Source organism: Tamandua tetradactyla, chromosome 8 (assembly GCF_023851605.1).
Source record: "Tamandua tetradactyla isolate mTamTet1 chromosome 8, mTamTet1.pri, whole genome shotgun sequence".
NCBI classification, from domain to species: Eukaryota; Metazoa; Chordata; class Mammalia; order Pilosa; family Myrmecophagidae; genus Tamandua; species Tamandua tetradactyla.
The window spans coordinates 112,008,522-112,030,048 of NC_135334.1; the positions used below are offsets into that span (position 1 = coordinate 112,008,522).

General features: G+C 44.1%; 2 protein-coding genes across 2 annotated transcripts in view; one reads left to right on the forward strand and one right to left on the reverse strand.

Moving 5' to 3' along the window:
* PAMR1 (peptidase domain containing associated with muscle regeneration 1) overlaps positions 1-5,837 on the reverse strand; it is a 197,865-nt gene extending 192,028 nt beyond the window's left edge. The window contains exon 1 of the mRNA XM_077114417.1: positions 5,777-5,837. The gene's annotated coding sequence lies outside the window, so the exon portion shown is untranslated. The remainder of the gene's footprint in view (positions 1-5,776) is intronic.
* On the forward strand, positions 5,523-9,619 carry FJX1 (four-jointed box kinase 1). The gene has a single exon (XM_077114419.1). The coding sequence runs from the start codon at positions 5,523-5,525 to the stop codon at positions 6,834-6,836; it is 1,314 nt and encodes a 437-aa protein (XP_076970534.1). The 3' UTR covers positions 6,837-9,619.
* The last annotated feature ends 11,908 nt before the right edge of the window (positions 9,620-21,527 follow it).

Sequence of the window (21,527 nt, forward strand, 5' to 3'; positions counted from 1 at the left end):
GCATTTAGAGATAAGAACAAAGATAACCAGGTCAGGATTAAGGTCATTCAGAATGCAGGGGGAAGGAAGACATTGTCTGTATTTTAGAATTTCACCTATTCTTTGAGACCAAAGGAAGAAAGGTTTATTTTGGCCAGAACCTAAATCTTCAGCAGCACATAACCTAACTCAACCTGTTTGAATAGATGATTTAAACAATCCAAACACAGGGAGCCCAGAATAAAAATGAAGGTCTTTAATCCTGCATATCTTAATGAAATGCCTGGATACATCCCAGAGGATATTAAGCAGATAATCAAAAAGTATTGGCAAAGTCCCTCTAGGGATGGGAGAAAAAATATGGAACTATTTAACTTTACCACCAGGAAAACACCTGATTCTGTGTCAAACATTAGGGACACCCAAATCAGTAGGTCAAGCCCTTGATCTTGAGACGTGCTCTTGTGAAGCTTATTATGCAGCGGTGAAGCTTAGCCCACCTATAGGTATGCCTAAAAGTTACTTCTGGAGGACCTCTTTTGTTGCTCAGATGTGGCCTCACTCTCTCTAAGCCCAACTCTGCAAGTGAAAGCACTGCCTTCCCCCTCTACGTGGGACATGACATCCAGGGGTGAAAGTCTCCCTGGAGGCATGGGAGATGACTCCCAGGGATGAGTCTGACCCTGGGCACTGTGGGATCAACAATGCCATCCTGACCAAAAGAAGGAAAAGAAGTATAACAAATAAGGTATCATGGCTGAGAGAGTTTAAATAGAATTGAGAGGCTACTCTGGAGGTCACTCTTAAGCAAGCTTCAGTTAGACACTGCTACCTATCATAGCTTACCAAAACCATTCCTGCCAGTCCTAAAGAACACCTGGAACATTATATAAGATTCTACAAAGGCTTCATGCAGTAGGGTAACTTTCCAGAAGCCTACAACCTCCAGATGGGTTCCTAGACCAGGTAAGTCCTGAAATGCAGAGGGGCCAGCCTCTCTAGAACATCAAGTATTCCATCCCCCTTTCCCATATTATGACAGACCCTTCCAACATGAAAAAGTTACAAGGGGCATAGCCCAAATACCCCTAAAGGGTGAGTGAAAGATCAAAGGTGATGGTGATGCAGAGAAAGTAGGGTTTAACAAATAAGTGTGACTGCTGATTCATTATATTGATATTTCTTTTAATCTCCAGTGTCTTGGAGCAGCTAGTAGTAAAAACCTAAAATAGTGGAAATGTAACCCATACCAAACTCTGAAATCTGTCCTACAATTGTTGCGATGTGCTTTGAAATTTATTGCCTTTTATTATACATTATTTTTCATAAAAAAGAAAAAATGTCTATTGTTTTGATAAATGCACAGCTATATGATGACATTGCGAACCACTGATTGTACACTTTGGATGATTATATGGTAGTATATATATATATATATCAGTAAGAAATAAAATAAAGACCCAAGTGAATTTGGAGGAGAGCAGCAACAGAAAACAAAGGAAATCCCCATGTGGCCTATGAAACAGTGAAATCAAAAGAAAAAATTACAACCACAACAAAAATAACAGTAGTGAACCCTAAGATGGTCTTTTATACACTTTCCATATGGGGATTAAGTTAGTCACTGCAATAATCTATAGGACTTGTTACTATTAATTATTAAATAGTATATCATTGTTAAAATTACTAATAAAACTAATAATATTACTATCATGATTGCATTTTACAGATGAGAAAACTGAGGCATTTAAGGTTAAGTAACTTACTCAAGGTCACATACCTGGTAAATGGCAGAGCTGGGTTTCACACCCAGACAATCAGACTTCAGAGGTCACATTCCCAATTATTAGTTGCAACCCCAGAGAATATATCAAAGCAAAATAGTATCTGATTTGATTCAACATTGATCTGGGGCAATGATTTTTATACCTGACAGTTCTCTAGCACTTTATAGTTTAAAAAGGATATTCTATCCCTCATTCTGGAATCTCAGCCCTGCCACTTCCCTGCTGTACAACTCTTGGCCAGTTACTGGCTAAACTTTGATATTCCCATCTGTGAAGTGGGGTCAAGAATAGCATTTGTTGGGCGCACTAAATAAGATAACACAAGTCCAAGGCTTAGCCCCTAATAAGCAGTGGATGAGTGCTTGCTGCTATTGTTGTGGCAGTTATTATCAACATTTCACTTACGCTTCATAACAACCCTGTGAGGGTGCTAGGATTTATTATTCTCATTCCTCAGATGTGGAAACAAAAGCTCATAGATGGTAAATAAGCAGACCAAGAAAACAGCTGGGAGTGGAATGGCCAGCCTTGAAACATCTTCCAGTTTCAGCCTCCTCCCCTGCTCCCAACCCTCCACCTCAGGTGCTCTCTTTTCCCAGGAGGCACTGTGCAAAAAGTTTGAAGAAATTGGAATGCGAGGCCCTGGGAGAAGGCTCTGAGGAATATCAAGGAAGTTTGCAAGGTGAAAATAGGTGCCTGTCTAGGCACAGTCACAAAACCTTCCCTTGTCCCCATCAATAGCCAGAAGAGCGGAAGGGACTGAGATGGCACTTCACAATGAACTCTTCTGTACCAACCAGAGCCAGGGGCGCTCGGGCTGGGGGACAGGAGGCAATCTCCAGGACCAGAAGTAAATGTGGCAGGAGTGTTTTCATCCAGTAGTTAAACAGAGGAGTGTTTTAAACACTTGAGAACTGGATTCCATTTGGTTTTCTGCAATTCTGCATTTCAATGAACTTTAAGTTTTCTACTAGTGCCTCCTGGTACATTTGTCCTGTGGCTACAGGCAAAGGGCTACTCAGTGATATCAGTCCCATCTTCAGAGGTGCAAGAGACCAGCTAACTTCTCCAAGCCTGTTTCCTTATTAGTAAAATCAGTGACATGATTGGTAGATTACAGGATCAGGGGTAGATTACAGTCTCTCCTAGACTGAAAATCATGTACTTCCTCTCTTTACACTATGCAAAGACTTCAGGGATATTCCCGCCCCCCCCCTTAAAATTTAGGAAAGTTAGTATTCTGTATCCTTCAGTAGTAAAGTGTTGAGAAAAATAAAACTTGATACATATTACTTGGAGAGCTTCATCTCATTAACATTCCAATGATTTATTCAGTACATTATTATTGAACACCCACTAAGTGTCAGGCATTGTGGCCAGACAACCATAAAACAATGGATAAGCCAGATTCCTCATAGAGTTTACAGGAAACCATCCCTTTTTAGTTATTGTGACTTTTGTTAAGAGCCAAAATGACAGACACCAACTACCTGGTATTTTCTCATAGCCTCTAGGACATGGCTTGGTCTTAGTAACTACTTAATATTCTCACAATTTAATTGTTACCTCCAGTTACTTTTTACTGTCTACTTTCCCCTAATTAGGTGATAGTCTACTTGTGCCCACAAGGTGGAGCACTTGCTTACAGTTTGCCCAATCCGAAATGTTACAATTAAAACAAAAAATTCCCCATAGAAGTTAAACCGAAAGGCAAAAAAATAAATAAATGTATTGACCACCTATTCAGCTATTTAGCATAATATACATTAGATGCGTAGGGAAAAGTAAAAGTTGCTAAGACATAGTCCCTTTCCTCTAGGAAAAGGCGGAGGAAGGGAAAGTATGCAGAGCAGAAAGACAATATGTTTTAGCATATTATTATGTTTTGAAGTATTCATATAGGAGCCACGGCAATCTCATCAACACTAAAAATACAGAAAGGCACGATACAGCCACTGCGTGGTACGGAATAGACTCAACGGAGATTCCACACTTCAGCCAATACTACCTACACCAGTGAAAACATTTGCGAGTATCCTGGATCAGCTCTTTAGGGCCCTAAATGGGTCTTTCTTTGCATCTGCTCAGTCACAAGCGTTAGGATGTCTGCCCTATACCTCCAGAAAATTCATTCTTTGGGGAAAAATTATAATCAGTGCCAGATGATGGGCCAGTCCAGTTGAAAACCCTCACATGCACCTGACGGGGGGAGGGAGGAAGAAAAGGAACACATGTAAGGAAACAGATATCAAACTCCAGCTTTCAGGAGGTGGATCTTCTCCCCCATCCCCTGCCTTCCTTATGTTCAACCTGGATAATGGGAACCCAGGCTCAGTTCTGGGACAGACTTGGGTGCAGAGGGAAGGGGAAGGGCCCAAGAGCCTTCCCGGCAAACCCAAAGGTGGCTTAAAGATGTGTTGTTTCTTGCTACATCCCAACGCCACCACCACTTCTTTTCCCATTAAGCACGTGACTCAAATGCTATATGAGATTGTTCGTTGGTTTGTTTGTTTAAATGAAAATCACATTTGGGGGATAACGCAACCGACGAGATGACAGAGAATTTTAAAACTGAGGATGCTGGCAACTTGATACAATTATTGAACTTCCTTGTTGGAGAAAAAATCGGTAGCTTGTGTACTAAATACCCGAGTTTGGGTTTTCACTTCTCTTCTTGCTAGCTCTGGAATCTTGAGCAAGTCCCATCCCTTCCCTGTGCGTGTTTTCTCAGGGACAAAACTATCACTTCTTCAGAGAAGTGCCCCTGGCGGCCCCGTCCCGCGCGCTAGAAGGGATGCCCGGTTATGTGCCCTCATTAGGGTGTAAGCTCCGGGAGGACTGGTCCGGGATCTGTGCATTTCACTGCTCTGGGACCACATGAAGAGAGCTGCCCCGTCGAATAACCGGAACGAAGGAAAGGGAGCTGCCCCAGGTGTTTAACGTGCACAGCGAGGCTTAATTCCCTGTGCGTCCGGAGCGAGCGGCCTCTCGAAGCTCTCACGCCAGCAGTAACCCCTACTATTGAGCGCTCTCGGAAGGGGGGCTCGGGGGCTCATTCAAAGTTGTTTGCCACAGATGGTCCTCTATCCGCCTGGAGTCACATTCTCAGTGGCTCCGAGAGATTCCCAGGGACTTGCATAAGGCCGCGTGAGTCACACCCGTCCGAAACCCTGAATGCAAAGGGACCCGCCCAGATCGTCTCCTGGTCCGGGTCTGGGTGAAGTTTGCGGAAGGCCAAAGGGCGGGGCAACCCCCCACCCCCGCCAGGGCCGCGTCTCTCCGGCAGGGCCCCTGACTCCAGCTCGGCGCCGCCCCCTCTGACGCCCCCGCGCGGGCGCAACCAACCCGCTTCCTCCCGGCCCCTAAGTCCGGGACCCGCTGTGGGGCCGCTCTCGCGGTCGGAAGGCGCCATCGCCGCTTTAAGTGGAAGAGGAGGGGAAGGGGGCGGGGGAGCGGGGGGCGGGAGCGGCGGCTGAGGAGGGGGGAGGGGGATCCCCCCTCGCTCCCACGTGGTCCGGACGCCTGTGAATCGCGCCCGCCGGAGGGTCTCACAGCGAAATACAAAAGCAGCTGGGAAGCGGCGGCGAAGCGAGTTCCCAGCGCCGGGCAGAGCCCCGCAACGCCCCGCGACCACGATGGGGCTGAGGCGCCCAGAGCCCCGGAGCCAGCGAGTTGCCGGGCCCGCCTCGCCGCCGGGACCCGGCCGCCCGGGCTCGGCTTGAAGCGGTGGCGGCGGCCCCGAGCCGCCGCGGGAACATGGGCAGGAGAATGCGGGGCGTCGCCGCCACGGCGGGACTCTGGCTGCTGGCGCTGGGCTCGCTGCTGGCTCTTTGGGGCGGGCTCCTGCCGCCGCGGATGGAGCTGCCCGCCTCCTGGCCGCCCGAAGACCGACTCCCGCGGCGCCCGGCCCGGAGCGGCAACCCCGCGCCGGCGCCTCGCTTCCCGCTGCCCCCGCCCCTGCCGCGGGATGTCCGCGGCGGCTCCCTCAAAACTTTCCGGGCGCTACTCACCCTGGCGGCGGGCGCGGACGGCCCTCCTCAGCGGCCCACGAGTGGGCGCAGGCGGCACGTGTCAGCCGGGGAGCCCGAGCCCGAGGAGCGCGCCGCGGACCACGGGGGCGTCTTCTGGAGCCGCAGTCTGGAGGAGCAGGTGCCCCGCGGCTTCTCGGAGGCGCAGGCGGCGGTGTGGCTGGAGGTGGTCCGCGGCGCACGGGTGTTGGCTCTGGAGCGCGGGGGCTGCGGGCGCAGCTCCAACCGCCTGGCTCGCTTCGCCGACGGCACCCGCGCCTGCGTGCGCTACGGCATCAACCCGGAGCAGATCCAGGGCGAGGCCCTGTCTTACTACCTGGCGCGCCTGCTGGGCCTCCAGCGCCACGTGCCGCCGCTGGCACTGGCGCGGGTGGAGGCGCGGAGCGCCCAGTGGGCGCAGGTGCAGGAGGAGCTGCGCGCCGCGCATTGGACCGAGGGTAGCGTGGTGAGCCTAACGCGCTGGCTGCCCAACCTCACGGACGTGGTGGTGCCGGCGCCCTGGCGCTCCGAGGACGGCCGTCTCCGGCCCCTGCGCGCCGCCGGGGGCGAGCTGGCCAACCGCAGCCGGGCCGAACTGGTGGACCTGGTGCAATGGACCGACCTGATCCTCTTCGACTATCTGACTGCCAACTTCGACCGGCTGGTCAGCAACCTCTTCAGCCTGCAGTGGGACCCGCGCGTCATGGAGCGCGCCACCAGCAACCTGCACCGCGGCCCCGGCGGGGCGCTGGTCTTTCTGGACAACGAGGCAGGCTTAGTGCACGGGTACCGGGTGGCGGGCATGTGGGACAAGTACAACGAGCCGCTGCTGCAGTCGGTATGCGTGTTCCGCGAGCGGACGGCGCGTCGTGTCCTGGAGCTGCACCGCGGCCAGGACGCGGCCTCCCGGCTGCTGCGTCTCTACCAGCGCCACGAGCCCCGCTTCCCCGAGCTGGCAGCGCTCGCCGAACCCCACGCTCAGCTGCTGCAGCGCCGCCTCGACTTCCTCGCCAAGCACATTTTGCACTGTAAGACCAAGTACGGGCGGCGGCTGGGGACTTAGCCGAACCGGGAGGGAGAGAGAGAGAGAGACCCCGGACTCGTGTCTGGACAGTGAGGGAAGGGCCGACACCGTCGCCTCTTCCAGCGCCTGGGACCAGCTGGCCAACGCCCCGCAAGTGGCCCGAGCGCGGAGGCGTCTGAAAAAACTTCAGCTGGATCCACCTGCCCCTTTCTCTCAATCCCACGCTGTTTCCTTTCTGAGTTCTAGAGGGGCAAACTCACCGAGGCCAGAAGTGTAACATTCCCTCCACCTAGCCTTTAAAAGGATTATTTTTTTTCTCTGTGCTAACACGGAATTTGGGATCCGAAGTAACTGGCTGCCGGGCTCTTGCCCCCGGGTGGCCGTCTTTGTGGGAGATGCACCCCATTCCCGGGCCCCCTCATTCCCTTTCCGAAACAAAAAAAAAAGGAAATTTTGCGTTAGAGCCGTTGAGCTAATTCGGCAATTTCCTACCAAAGACAACGCTGGTGGCCCCGGAGCAGTGCTGTGACACTGGCTAGGTGGAGCCCCCTGCCTGTGTTCGCCCTTTGTTCCAGCGCGGTGAGGGTGAGATCACTGTTAAGAGCAGGGGTTCCCAATAGGACAAAGAGAGCACGACCTCCAGACCCCCGGGAGCCCTGCAGACCCTGACAGTTTGTGTGACTCCTTCCTTACAGCTTGTCGTTTTGGCAAGAAAGCAACGAAGGCAGGACCAGCTATATGCACCGAGTCAAATAATGAATTTCTTCTTCCTTCCCCTCCCAGCCTACCAAAATGTTGACAGTGAGGATAGGATGTTCCACAGAAGGAAAAAAAATTCATGCACTTTATTTTGTTTATTTTAATTTTTTATTAAGAAAAACTTTTTTGACAGAATTTGCCTTCTGTGTATATATGTGCATAAAGTGCAGTGTAAATATACTAAACAAACTTATATTTCAATAAAAAGGAGTTTAAAATTTAGAATTTTAATTCCTGTGGTTTTAACTGTTGGAGGTACCTGATGGACCACCTGCTTACAGAATAAGCGCATGGCTTTCTCCCTGTGGAAGTGCATTTTAAAACAAAGGAAGCATATTTCTCCCAGTTGTGACTACAGAACTTACAGAATTGAACGAAGGCAAGAACAGATTCCTTGTCTTGTTGGCTCGAAAGCACCCTAGCGCTAGAAAATTCAGAGTTCAGTGTAGAACGTGGGGGAGGTGTAGAAAGAGATATGGGGAAAGTGTTCTATTTCCTGGCAAATAAAACTTTGATATGAAAGGATTTCACTGTAATATACTTCCATATTAATCATTTGGCAAATATGATAGAACCAGATGTGCAGGCTTAAAAAATAACAAATGCCCCCCTTTTAAACTTAAGTAGAGTGGTCACGTGTGGCATGTTATTTTCAGCATTGTAATTACCGTGCATCACAATGTGCAGATAATAAGCTGAGCACATATTGCAAACAGGTTAGAGAAAAAGTCATAAATTACTTCTTTTCTTTAATCTCCTGGCATAAATTCCATTGCATTCAGAAGATCATAATCGTCAACATCTGGATTTACCCAGGTCTCCCAGGAGGTTGTACTGTGTTTTCCCAGTGCTTATTGTATGGTCTTCTCACAGCAGCTGCTGGGAGACCAGAGAAATGTGCAGTAGTTTGTACGTGATGCTTGAATCCTTGTTTCTTGGGGACTTCAACCTTAGAAAGTATTTTTGGATTTTCTTAAACTCCTATTTGACCCATTGGTGGGGATAAGGAGGGAGTGATTTTTGCTGTTTGTTTTTATAGTCCGTTGGTGTTTTATCAGGGCATTTTATTTGGTATTTGGGTCCAAGCAATCTTGCCTGTTATCTTTTTATTTCATGGCCTTGAACTCAGAGCAACTTTTGGTTATGACTTTAATAGTTTTTTATTTGACTTCCATGTGTAAGCCTAGGGTTTTACAGGCACGTGAACGTATTAAATCTCTGAGGGGTCCCCTACTCACTCAACATTACAGCATCATGTTTAACTGTTTTATTCCATCCTTATGTTTTCAGTACCTTATGGGAAGCCAAATCTTAACTCTACTAAAAAAAAAAAAAGAAAGAAAAAAATGCAGCCCTTAAACTAGTTCTGGCATAAGCCCATTTTTCTCCTAGTAGAGCCACAGAATAATACTGATAATAGCAAATATATCTTTTTTCAAGACATTAGTATGGCGTCTCTGATAATTAAACCTTTCATAAACACTTTCCATTTCTGAAGGTTAATAGCCATAGGAAATTTGCTGCTGAAACCAATGGAAGCTGTTTGAAGGAAAGGATAAATATTCATCAAACTGCATTTTTACCCAACATGTTCATGGAGGAAAACAATGAGTGGCAGTAAATCAGAAACTTCCCAGATTGCACAGGAAATACCCCCTGACTCCTGTATAGCTTCATCACTGGTGAGTTCTGGCCCAGCAGCATTCTCTGCATTCCTCCTAAACTTCAGTCCCAAGCCCAAACTTGACCATGGTTAACTTAGAGAAAGAAACTGAGCGTAATTTAAATGTCTCTTCTAAGATTCTTTAGTGAACCATATCTGTCTGTTCAAGAAATAAGTTTAATTACATGGTAGAGTTGTTAAGTCATGGGAACCAAGACTTAATTACAGAGAATGGATTTTAACTGTTGCTATTCCTTATGGATAATCAATATGCTATGGCATGGAAAGATCAATTAAAGTTTTGCCATGGTCAGTGAATGCTGAGGGAACCAAAGCGTTCTGAAAGAAAAAAATAAAAAAACTTTCTTTCGGGCTGCAGCGTGATGTGGTGGAAAGAGTAATGGGGTCTGCAGGCAGACTTTATTCTGAATTCTGTCCTCCATCTATTTACCTTCAGCAAGTCATTTAACTTAGTTCCCTCATCTGTGAAATGGAGATTCGATCAGAGTATTGTGGGATTTAAGTGTTAACGTATAAAACATATAGGCACTTAATAGATACTTAAAAAGAAAAAAAAACTCTTTCCCCTTCTTACACTTCAGTAAAGGTCTACTAATTTTCATCATCAAAGTCAAATCGAGCTGTTTCCAAGGTCAGGTGCAGTTTTTGGCATGTGGTAGCAAAGAAATTCAACAATTCATTGAGGTCCCTCTTTAGACATTATGTAAAGCACTGGATCATGAAGTCAAGGGCACAGGCTTGATACCACATGGGTTTGAGTGGTGGTTTCGGGACCCAAGCAGAGCCCCTGCACCCTGGCAGCTATGCTACAAACATGTGAGGGTGATTATAAAAAAAGTAGGGTGGGCCAGGGTGGCTCTGCAGGCAGAGTTCTCACCTGCCATGTCAGAGACCCAGGTTCGAGTCCCAGTGCCTGCCCATGCAAAAAATCTATCACCACTTTTAGAAAGTATCAAAAAGTAATGAATCTTTGCAAGAAGAACCATCCTCCCAATTCCTTCAGCCAAGAGGAAGTAGGTAGTTGACCTTTTCTCCCTGGATTTGACTGTTAATTCACTTTATCAATGACATAGGTCTAAACTCTATTGTGTACTCACCCCCTCCTGTCTTCGAATCAGGAAGGAAAACAAATTGTTTTAACATGTCTTAATACTTCTCAACCTTCTGCCTAAGACTACAGCTAGGAGAGTCCTCTAAGGCCTAGAGGGTGATTATGTGGGTTGAATGAATAAATATTTGTCATAGTCTCAGAACAGTGCCTGGCACATAGCGAGTGCAATATGTGTGTTTGTTTATTGGTGGGTTAGAACATTTTCAACTGGTAAGTCAAAACCAGAGGGTTACCAAGCAGGGCTCTCTTTCATAATCCTGCTATTTCTCTGCTATTATAGCACATTTTCCTATGCTGCTGTTTTGGTCCAGGGAGACCAGCTAGACTGCATGAGTCAGGCAGGAATTACCTCAAGCCCACAGCCTCCAACTGGTTGTCTTGTTTCTGAGAATGCCCTCTCTGTGAGTCGTTATACGTAGCCCTCTCTTCTTCACAGGGAGGCTGTGAATTTATTTCTCCCTTGACTCATCGGCTCCAGGGAGTAATGTGAGCTGTGGGGTTTTGTCTTTTCTTTTTTCTTTTACCTGTGGGGTTTTGCACTTCTGAGTTACCCAGTAGTCATGGAGCATCCAAGCCTGGGCACTGATTATGCACTGCTCCACACACCTGCCCCACCCCACAGAATCACTGACCCCCTGTGATGTAAGAGTGGGGTGGGAATGCTGAAGAAGCAGAGAGGGAAGTCCGGTTGATTCAGAAGCACAGGAAACACTCCAGAAGGAAATAGTGTCAGCTGCCAAGGTGGTATGGCAACCATTCTGCAAGGTTGGTACCCACTCCTAAGCATACTTTCATCATTAGAGCCTAATGGAAAGGGCACTGGGAGTCAGGAGACCTGGGTTTCTCCAGACTCTGTGTGACGCGCTCCGGTTGTTTTATCTGGAGTAGCAGGGTGTTCCACAGGATTGGTACCTTTCAATTTTTTTTTTTATTTGTAACTTACAATAAGCAACATACTATACTGTGACCCCCATATATTCATAAAGCAAACAATTTTCACAAAACAGTATGTGCAATATACCTTTTTCTATGTATTCAATTCTCTTCCTCTTTCTCTCCTACCTTCTAATGCTAATTGTGATCCTCTAAACTGATTTCATAATTTATCAGTAGGGCGCAAACTACAGTATGAAAAACATTGGAGAAGATGGTTGGTGACCTCCCATTCCAGATTCCAGGGAAATTCCATTTGTAGCCAGTTTACCACCACCACATACAGTTTTTCCAAAAAGGGAATACAAAAACATTTCAATTTTGTGTGCTCTTTAAAAACCAAAGACTTAAGTGCTTTATTTCAAAATGTAATTGGGACAACTGATCGCTATCTTACCTATGGTCTTTTTATAAATACTTTTAAAATCTCCTAAAAATGTGAAGTAACTTTCAGCCTGTTCCAACCGTGTGTGAGCGAATAGTGCTGTTGTGGGTCTTTAGAGGGAAAAAATAATAATCCTTTGCATCTCTGCTTCAACCTGGCCCAAGGATGACTCAAGAGGACAGTTTATTTTCTATGTATTCATTAAGATCAGATGTAGGAGTCATAATTTTTTAATGCGACTGTTTTACCAGTTTCTCTTTCTGTGTCCTGCTGTGGGGGAAACTGCATTAATAAGCTATGTCTCAGTGCTGCCGAGCTGGAATTTTTCTCTCTGCAGGACTCCACCAAATATAGCTAAAGGAATGCACATTTTATTTATCTTTACAACTCTCCTTCCATTTTGGATATGTCTTCTTGACACTTTTGAAATTTTTCTCTTAATGGCACCTTAATTTTTTTTAGCAGAATAGAGAACTAATTGTTCATTGAAGCAACTACAACAACAACAACAAAAAACCTCCTTTTTTTTCCCTTTCTTCAGTGCCATATGGTGTCTTTTATGGTTTTAACAGTTATTTTATACTCTATCCAAAAAAAATTAAATAGCCTACAGAATTGGCATTTTTCCAATAAAAAGCTCACAGATTTTACTCTGGTGAGAAATTGTAGGTTAATAATAGAGAAGTGTCACCTTTAATTTGATGGCCCTGTACCATACATTTGTCTCTGCCTGTTCACACCTTCCTCGCAATCAATTTTTCACAGTCATCGAAGACTTTTTTTAACGTTCATCCTACAAATAGCTTGCAGAGACAAGGAGAGTGGGGAGAATGAGCACAGCACAGCCCTGATCTTGATCGTGGAGGCAACATGTTTGGGTGAAAGCAATGTCATTTGGGAACTGGCAGAACTGTACCTGATTTCCACTATTTAATAGCCTTCAGGCAAATTAATGGACTTCTCATTTTCCTCATCTGGAAAAGCAATGGAAAGACTAGATGGTCTCTAGAGTCCCTTTCAAATCTAGAAAAATGTCACACTTTTATGTACAGCAATTCCACAAATAAATTACTTTCCTAACTTCCAGTTTCTTTTCTCTACCTGCAGATTCAGTAATTTTTTAGGTGACTTCTATGTCCCAGGCCAATTGCTAGGCACTGGATTTTATAGTGAGCAAGATAATAAGGAATTTGCCTTCATGGAGCTTAGAGTCTAGTAGGGTAAATGGAAAAATTTTTAATGGAAACCAAGGACAATAAATGCTACAGTAGAGGAAAGTACAATAGGACCATGTGACAGGAATAGGTAAGCTGGCCCGGGGAGAAGTCAAGGAAAATTTAAACGGCATGATCTCAACATCTTGCCTTGGAGGGTTGAGGGGACCCCATGGTTTAAGCTCTTCCAGCAGGAATGCCGTCACTTAAATATTCATCCTCCTGAGTTTGGGTGGATGAGAGGGTGATGCTTCAGGAACTATCATGGGGAAATTAGTTCTGTAAATAATATTAACAGCTACTTTTTGCTGAACACATTCTACTGAACAAGACTTTGTGTTAGACATTTTTCAGGCTTGTGAGAATTAGCAATAATAGCTACTGAACTATTGAATATTTATTTTACAGATGTGAAAAGTCAGGCTCAAAGAGGTTTTATAAACTGCCCACATAATTAGAAGAGAGGAGCTGTGGTTTGAAAACAGATCTGTCTAATGCCAAAGCTGTATCTCACTTTTTGCTCCTTTTTTTTTAATCTTCCTTTCTATTTTGTCTTTCCCTTTTTTTAAAAAATTTCGGTCTTATCTCGTTGGTTTCTTTTAAAATCTTTTCTGTGTCTTCTGTGTCCTGTAGTTCATTACATACTGTGTTTAGATTTATTTTTTTTTAATTTTTTATTGCGATATCTTCCCACACAATCGGTCCATCCAAAGTATACAATCAGTGGCTCACAATATCATCACATAGTTGTGTTTTCATCACCATGATCATCAATGTGGGTTTTTATTTGCTTTTTCCTAATAGGAACTTGTTGGTTGCATTTCTTACAGCTAAAGATTCTTTTTTTGTTTTGTCAGTTTAGAAAAATGCTCAGTCATTATCTCTTTAAGTGTTTCTTCTCTTATTCCTTCTACTTTTTTCCTTTTAGAAATATTGAATGACTTTATTTTTCATTTCCAAAAGTCCTATTTAGTTCTTTTTCAAAACTTCCCAGTCATTTTATATTGTCTTCTTGTCTCTTCTTGTTTTTAAGACTTTCAGACCTTAAGGTATTCAATCGTCTGAAAGTATACATCTAATTATTCTAGATTTGAAGTTCTGGGATAGTTTAATTATACTGCTTGCTGCGGCTCCTGGCTTTTGTACATGTAGAGTTTTCAGATAAAATTCAAGACACCAAGTTAACTTTGAATATCAGCTAAACAATGGATACTTTTTTAAAATAAGTATGTTGCATGCAATATTTGGGATATGCTGATATTAAAAAAATTACTTGTCATTTATCTGCGATTCAAAATTAAGTGGGTGTCCTAATTTCTCCTCCTCCTTCTCCTCCTTCTTTTTACTAAGTCTGGCAACATAACTATGGAGCTTATTTCTCTAGGTATTTTGTAATTTTAGATTATAATCTAAATTTCAGTCAGGCTTTATCCGTAACACTCTCATTTTGTTTGGTTTGAAGGTATGTTCTTCCCAAGAAGTTTTCATTTCCTGTGTCTGGCACCTGAGGGTTAATGCCAGAAGTGGTTCACTTTTATATTAATTATTTTGCCTAGAAGTTGAGATCTTAATCGATAGTGTAAATTTAAATACCACACATGTGTGATATACAGAAGGAGTCTTCCAGAAGCCTTGATTTTTTTTCCCCCAATCAGAGTTCAACCTTAGACAATCTCCTCTCACATCTTCCTTTGCTGGAAGGGCAGATTTTTCTTCTGAGGCTCTTGGCTTTTGAAGGTCTTAGGGCCAACTTTTCCCCCAGCTGGGGAAGTTTCCTTATTACAAAGATGAGCAACACCATCACTGCCCCCACCCCCCAAACAAAATCAGGACAGCCCATTTCAATTCACACTTATCACTCTGATTTTGGTTCTCTCTTTGTTTAGGCTCCCTGGGGATTTCCCTTACATTTTTATGAGCTCAGTTATGCATTTAAAAAGATGTTTGCTATATTTTATAAAACATTTATAGGTGTTTCACAGAGGGAAGGTTTTTAGGTCATGTAGTTTGCCTTATTGCTGGAAACAAAGTCCACCTGAGCTCTTTCTAAACCCTACAATCAAATCCTGCTTTCAATAAGCGGCCCTTACTTGAGGATTAGATGCCCTATTTTGTTATTTTGGAGAGATTTCCCCACAGTGGAAACATTTACTTTAATAGGATTTGACCTGAAATAATCCAGGAAACAAATGACCCCAGGAGTCAAGTCTCTTCTGTTTTCCACTTGCAAGTTTTAGATAAAAGCCAGGAAAATGATTAAAAAGAAAGAAGAAAGGAAAGAAGGACGAAGAAGAGGAACAAGGAATGGGGGGGGGTAGGTGGATTGTTAAAAAGAAGCACATGTGGCAGAGTGGCAAAGGGACAGACTTTGCCTCTGGTACATCTAGCTCTCAGATTGAACTTTAATCAGCATCAGAGCCAACAAAAGTGAGACCACATTGCAGGCAAAAGAACCAGTGCCTCTGCAGGTTACATTTAGGATTAAAGAAAGGTCAAGTAACTTCAGGGAAAATGACTTTCCTTCTGCAGTCAGCTTCCTGCCTCTGCCACAGCTCCCAACGATGAGAAGTCCAGCCATCACCAATTGATCTTCGGCCCCTTGACACTAAAGACTTGACTCTGCCAACACTTGTGAGGAAAACAAAGCCTTTGCCATCACACTTGAATATAAACCTTGTATTTCCAGAGGCAACGCATTTGGCTTCATTACTGTGAGCCCGTCTCTAGTGACCCATTAGCAAATTTGAAAATGCTAATGAAGGCAGAGGTTAAGCATCTTTGACTTCTCAAGATGTCAAATTAATAAAAGATGTCAAAAAAAAAAGTTGCTGAGTGGCTCCCTTCTCCTCCACCTGTTTGTAGTTAGAGCCCATCCAATGTCTCCCTGAACTATAATATTGATGACCCAACTCATAAAGCATGTGTCTTTTCTGATGCTATGATCCTAGACGCTTGGCTCATGTCATACAAAAATAATGAAATGTTTCTGGATTCAACTCAGAAGCTGGCACTTCGTGTGACATCCCTATAGGGTTATTTTCATGACATTCCCCATGGCCCAGGTTTGTGCAGTACATATCAGTTCAGTTATATTGGTTGTTAAACTACTGAAATATTTCCAGCTTGGTTGATTAATGCCTACTCCTCTGAGTCCCCAGAGTGTCCTACCTTCCCAACTACCCCAGCTCCTCTCCTTTCCCACCTCTACCTTCCCAGGATCCAGCAACTGATGGGTTAGCACTTGGCATAGCAGGGCATCTCTAGGAAGGGCCCAACACTAAAACTAGCAATGAGTTCTGACTGCTCAGTTATGTGATTTAAATAACGCCCCCAGGTTGTAAGGTATAATGGTACTCCCTGGAACAGTTGAGTTGTCATCCTAAGCCCCGTCTTTGGTTCTCCTGTTTTATGTAAAGCCTTCATTTATTTGGCAAGCATGCACTGAATCTCTATTCATCCCACCAATATTTCCTGGCTGCTTACTTTGGGATCAGGCATGGAACTAGATGTTGGGGACAGGTCAGCAAAATAGAGAGAACTGGTTTCTGATATTTTGGAATGCAGAATCTGGTAGAGGAGTTAGACATTAAGCAAATCATCGCTGTGATAAACAAGATGACAGGAAAATACATGGGCCCTATGAGAGTGTTAATAGGGGACAACCTCACATTGAAGGTTGAGGGATGTGCTATTTAAACAGAAATCATAGCAATGAGCAGGAGTTACTCAGTGTAGAGAGGAAGAGAGGGAGTAGAGAGCATTTCAGTCAGAAAAAAATGACATATTTAAGTCCATGAGAGAATGAGCTTGCTGTTCAGAAATGGAAGAAGTCCAATATGATGGGAGAGTGTTGTCCCCAAGGCAGAATTGCACCATTTAAGGCTAGAGAGGTGAACAGACACCTACTACCTGCCGGATGCAGAGGGCAAGAGATGGCTATGGGAGTCACCATAACATAGTGGAAAGGGCTGAATTCTGAAGGGAGGAAACTCTCTGGTCTCAAACTTTGGCTCTTCCATTTTCTGGCTCTGAGACCTTAGGCAAGTTACTTATGCTCTCTGACCCTTAGTGTCCTCTCTGAAAAGAGTGATAATAATGGCACTTACCTTTTTATGAGTTAACACCTGTAAAGCCCTTAGAATATTGCGTGGTAGACTTGAAAAATATTAGAAGTTGATCACTAGGACACACGTAAGAAATGGAGGCACATATAGATTAAGTAGCTTTTTCTTTACCTATTTCTACTGAATTCAAAGGTGATTGTAGTAAAATATTCCGAGTTTAATAACCCATTTAAAGGTACCAGTGCTGTCTGTGCTGTTGTCTCACCAGTGGGTCATGAGAAGCTTGCTTGTTGACTTCCCTCTCATGACCCACTCTATCAAAAGGACATTCCACATGCCTTTGGGGTTTGCTACTGATTTCTCCTTGAACAAATCTCCTAGCAAAGTCTTTAAAAGTCCCAGAAACCTGCTGTTAAAGGGTGATCATCCAGACAGTGTCAAAGAAGCAAGGCCATCATCTACAGAGCTGTTAAAAAGGGAAAGAGGATGAAATCACCTCCCTGAAATCGATTACAATGAGGAATAGAAGGAAAAAGAAATTCAAATTAGAAAATGTGCACCAAGGTCCAGCCATACCTCTGACGGATTTACAAAAGACTTTCCCAAGTGCTTAGATGGTGCCTGTAGGAATGGATGAGGGCCTGCCTGGGAGGAAACAAATCATCCTTTGATGCCAGCCCAAGATTATAGATCCCTGAGGATTCCACAGAGTTATCATCAAAGCCATCATGGCATTAATCACTGTGGGTAAGAACAGGAGAAATTGGAGGTGAAAAGGGCTGATTAAGTTCTTATGTCTTTCCCTAGAGAATGCCACATAGAAATCACTCTGTGAAGTGCACTATCATGAACGCAATACACTTTGGGATTGTTCAAACTAAAGGCAAAGAGCTCTTCCCTTGAGAACATTATTTTCGGCAGTCTGGTGGGCCTTGAGGGTTTTCCCCTGATATGTGCTATTGTCAGATACCATGCACGTGAGGTTTGGTTGGTATGGCCACCTCTGTATTAATCAGGTTCTCCAGAGAAACAGAACCGACAGGATATACATGGAAATATTTATTATGATATTTATTATAGGTATTAGTTCACACAAGTGGGGACTGGCAAGTCCAGATTCCATAGGGCAGGTCGCAGGTTGGGAAATCCGATGAAGGTTTCAGTGGATTCCCTAGTTGAAGCTGGCTGGCTGAAATAAAGATAAAAATTCCTCTTTTTCACTGCTGAAATCATCAGTTCTCCTTTAAGGCCTCAACTGATCGAATGATACTTCTCTCATTGCTGAAGGCAATCTCCTTTGTTCATTGTAGATTTAATGAGGCTTAGAGGCAATCAACTGACTAAATGATTTAAATCCACAAAATACCCTCAGAGTAACAATCAGGCCAGTGCTTTCTTGACCAAACAAATGGACACCATAACCTAGCCAAACTGATATATGAACTTAACCGTCACAACCCCCTTTGGAGAAAGGGCCCACAGAACATTTCCAACCAGATGGACTGAGAAGATAGATAGAGTTAAATATTTGCAATTCATTTCTTCTTCCCCAGAACATCCTGGTTTACTTTGGGAAATTACCCAGTGTGGGTAATTTTGTTGAGTCCTAAATTTAGATGATCCCGTACAGTTTAGGAGTGGGCATGTGATCCAAATTCAGCCAGTTGGATTCTCTCTCCTGAGATTGCTTCTTAAGCAAGAAAGAAATAAGAAACTTTGAGTCTATTTATTTCAGCTCATGAGACGTTGAAGGGTTTCTGCTACCAGAATCTTCTCCAGCTGCTCAGAACCTGTCTCTTCCAAGCCACTTATTTCAACTTCCTTCAAACTCACAAGCCTGTGAGTCTTCCCATTTCTGGCCATTAAATTCCTCTTTTGCTTATGTTTGCCAGAATTGGTTTCTCTGGCTTACACTTAAAACCCCTGACAGATACAGAGAGCAATCAAAAAGTAGAAGGAATAGAAACAATGTGTTGGAAGATTTCCTGTGACAACAGATATTTCATCTAATGCTTTGTCACAGGGTAAATAGAAGTGAAGACTACATGGTCAGGAGAGGAAAAGCACTTGCCTCACCCTATCTGCCTGATTGATTATTGGCCCTTTGACCCAACTGGGAGCCATGTAAAGGCTGGCTTCCTGGTGCAGCTGGTTTGTTGCACCCAGCAGTGTGCTGGTAAATGTATAACAACTGACTTTGGGTAATGGTAAGGGAGAGGTGCTGATATGCAGTGTTTGCCAATTTCCATGGTGTAAATATGTCACACTGGCCAATTTCAAGCTATCAATGTGATGTCACTGAATGCAGAGTTTGGGAGAGATACATACAATCTGCTCTTCAGAGACTGTGTGAGTCAGCACCAAAAAACACCCCTGCTTCAGCCCCTCTAACTATAAAAGCCACATAGGAAAGCTTCTGGGTAATAATAATGACTAACTAAACACTGCACCCTGGATGTATCAGGCACAATTCTAGGCACTCTGCGTGTATTAACTCATTTAATTTAATCATAAACTCTGAGGCAGGAAAAAATTTTGTCCCCACTTTACAGATAAGGAAACTGAAGTTCAAAGGGATTAAGAAAATTTTAAAAATCATAAGGTTAAAAAATGGAAATGCTGTGAGCTGACTCTAGAGGCATCTCACTTAACTACAGCATCATGCTGACAGAGAGAATCTGAATTATGAAAGGCTCCCGCCCTCTAGAGTGTGAAAAGTCAGACTCAAATATCCAGGCAGAAATGATAATGTGATGGTTAGGTTCTGGTGCCAAGTTGGTCAAGTGATGTTGCCTAGTTGTCTGGTCAGGCAAGCACTGGCCTAGCTGTTGCTGCAAGGATATTTTGTGGCTGGTTGACAAACCGGAAGGCTGAGGTATTAAGTCATCAGTCAGTTGATTGCATCTGCGGTTGATTACATCTGCAATCAACTAAGGCATGTCTCCCACAAATGAAATAATTCAATCAGTTGAAGACTTTTAAGGAAGATGAGAGACTCTTTCACTGCTTCTTCAGCCAGCGAGCCTCTCCTGTGGAGTTCGTCCAGAGCCTTTATAAGAGCCGCCAGCTTCACAGCCTGCTCAACAGATTCAGGACTCTTCCATTCCCACAGGTACATGAAATGCCTTGATAAATCTCATATTTACAGATCTCTCCTGTTGGTTCTGTTTCTCTAGAGAACCCTGACAAATAATGCTAGTGGCAATTTCCCAGGTAAATTCAATACAAATCTTTTCTATTTGAGGCCAAATTTTGTCTTCTGTATGTATATTTTAATTTTATGCCCTATCGACCATCAAAATGATGGGAAGTGGGAGTGCATAGGTAGTTCAGTGGTAGAATGTTCTCTGGCCATGTGGGAGCCCTAGTTTAATTTCCAGCCTATGCACTCCCCACCCTCACCGCATACCCCACAAAAAATTGATGGGAGTTGAAAAAAAATAATGGGAGGCAGCTTGAAATATTTATCAGTTATGTTAGTACTGTGTACTATATATCATTTACCTGTCCTAAATTTTCTCTCATCTTCATAGATACTCTTTAGAGACAGGAGTTATTATATACAGTTTACAGAGAAGGAAACTAAAGCTTATTAAATGTTGAACTCCCAAAGTCCATATAGCTAATAAATGACAAAAACAAGGTAGATATTTTTTTAATGCTCTTCATTTCAATGATGAGGATACAAGCACAGAGAGGTTAAGTCACTTACCCTCTGTGACATACCTGATAAGCCCATAATTAATGCACAAACCCCAGTCTGTCTGCCACCAAACCCATGATCATCATGCCACGTCCCATGACGTCTCCCTCAGAGCAGGCCCCCTGATAATGCAGTCAGAAGTGATTTTCCTAGAAAGCCCTGTCTGGACAACTCAGGAAGATGACTCTGCAAAGTGCACAGGGCTGCACTGCAATGCTACAGCTCAGATGGCTCCCTCCTAAGTCCCTGTCACTTTCTCATGATCCACTGAATCAACACTTTTCTCACTGAAAAGCCTACCTCTCTGCTAAGATCAGGAACAGGTTAAAAGCTACATCAACATAGTAATGAATTTGGTTTCTGGATAGTCTTTACTGGTTGATCTTCTCCTGCAGCTTCTCCAGGGGGACTGAGTTGAGTGGGTGAGGCACTTCACCCGAGTGCAGGATTCTCCTTGTGTGTGATGCTAGAGATGAGTTTTGCCAGATACATGCACAACCCAACCTGACTGCCTTGACAGGTATGATATGGATAAGGTGCTCCTGTTATTGGTGATAATGAGACTTTTCAGTGTCTGTCAGTTATGGTACAATTGATGTCATCAAGTGACTGGCAGCTTCTCAGCTAACTTACTGCTCAGAGGCAGGGCTGCTGAAACATTGAACGCTTTGAGGAAGTCATTGATGCTGGTTCGGGAAGGGTTAACACACCCTAGCTCTCAGCTCTTGGCAGAGAGAAGAGGAGGTGGGGGTGGGAGTGGGATATGTGTCACATTCAGCCACATATCTATAGCAAAACAGTAGAGAAAAACAGTTTTAATCCATATTGTTCCCCATTCTGGTTTGCATTCTAATATCTTGGGGATTACTTTCCCCTA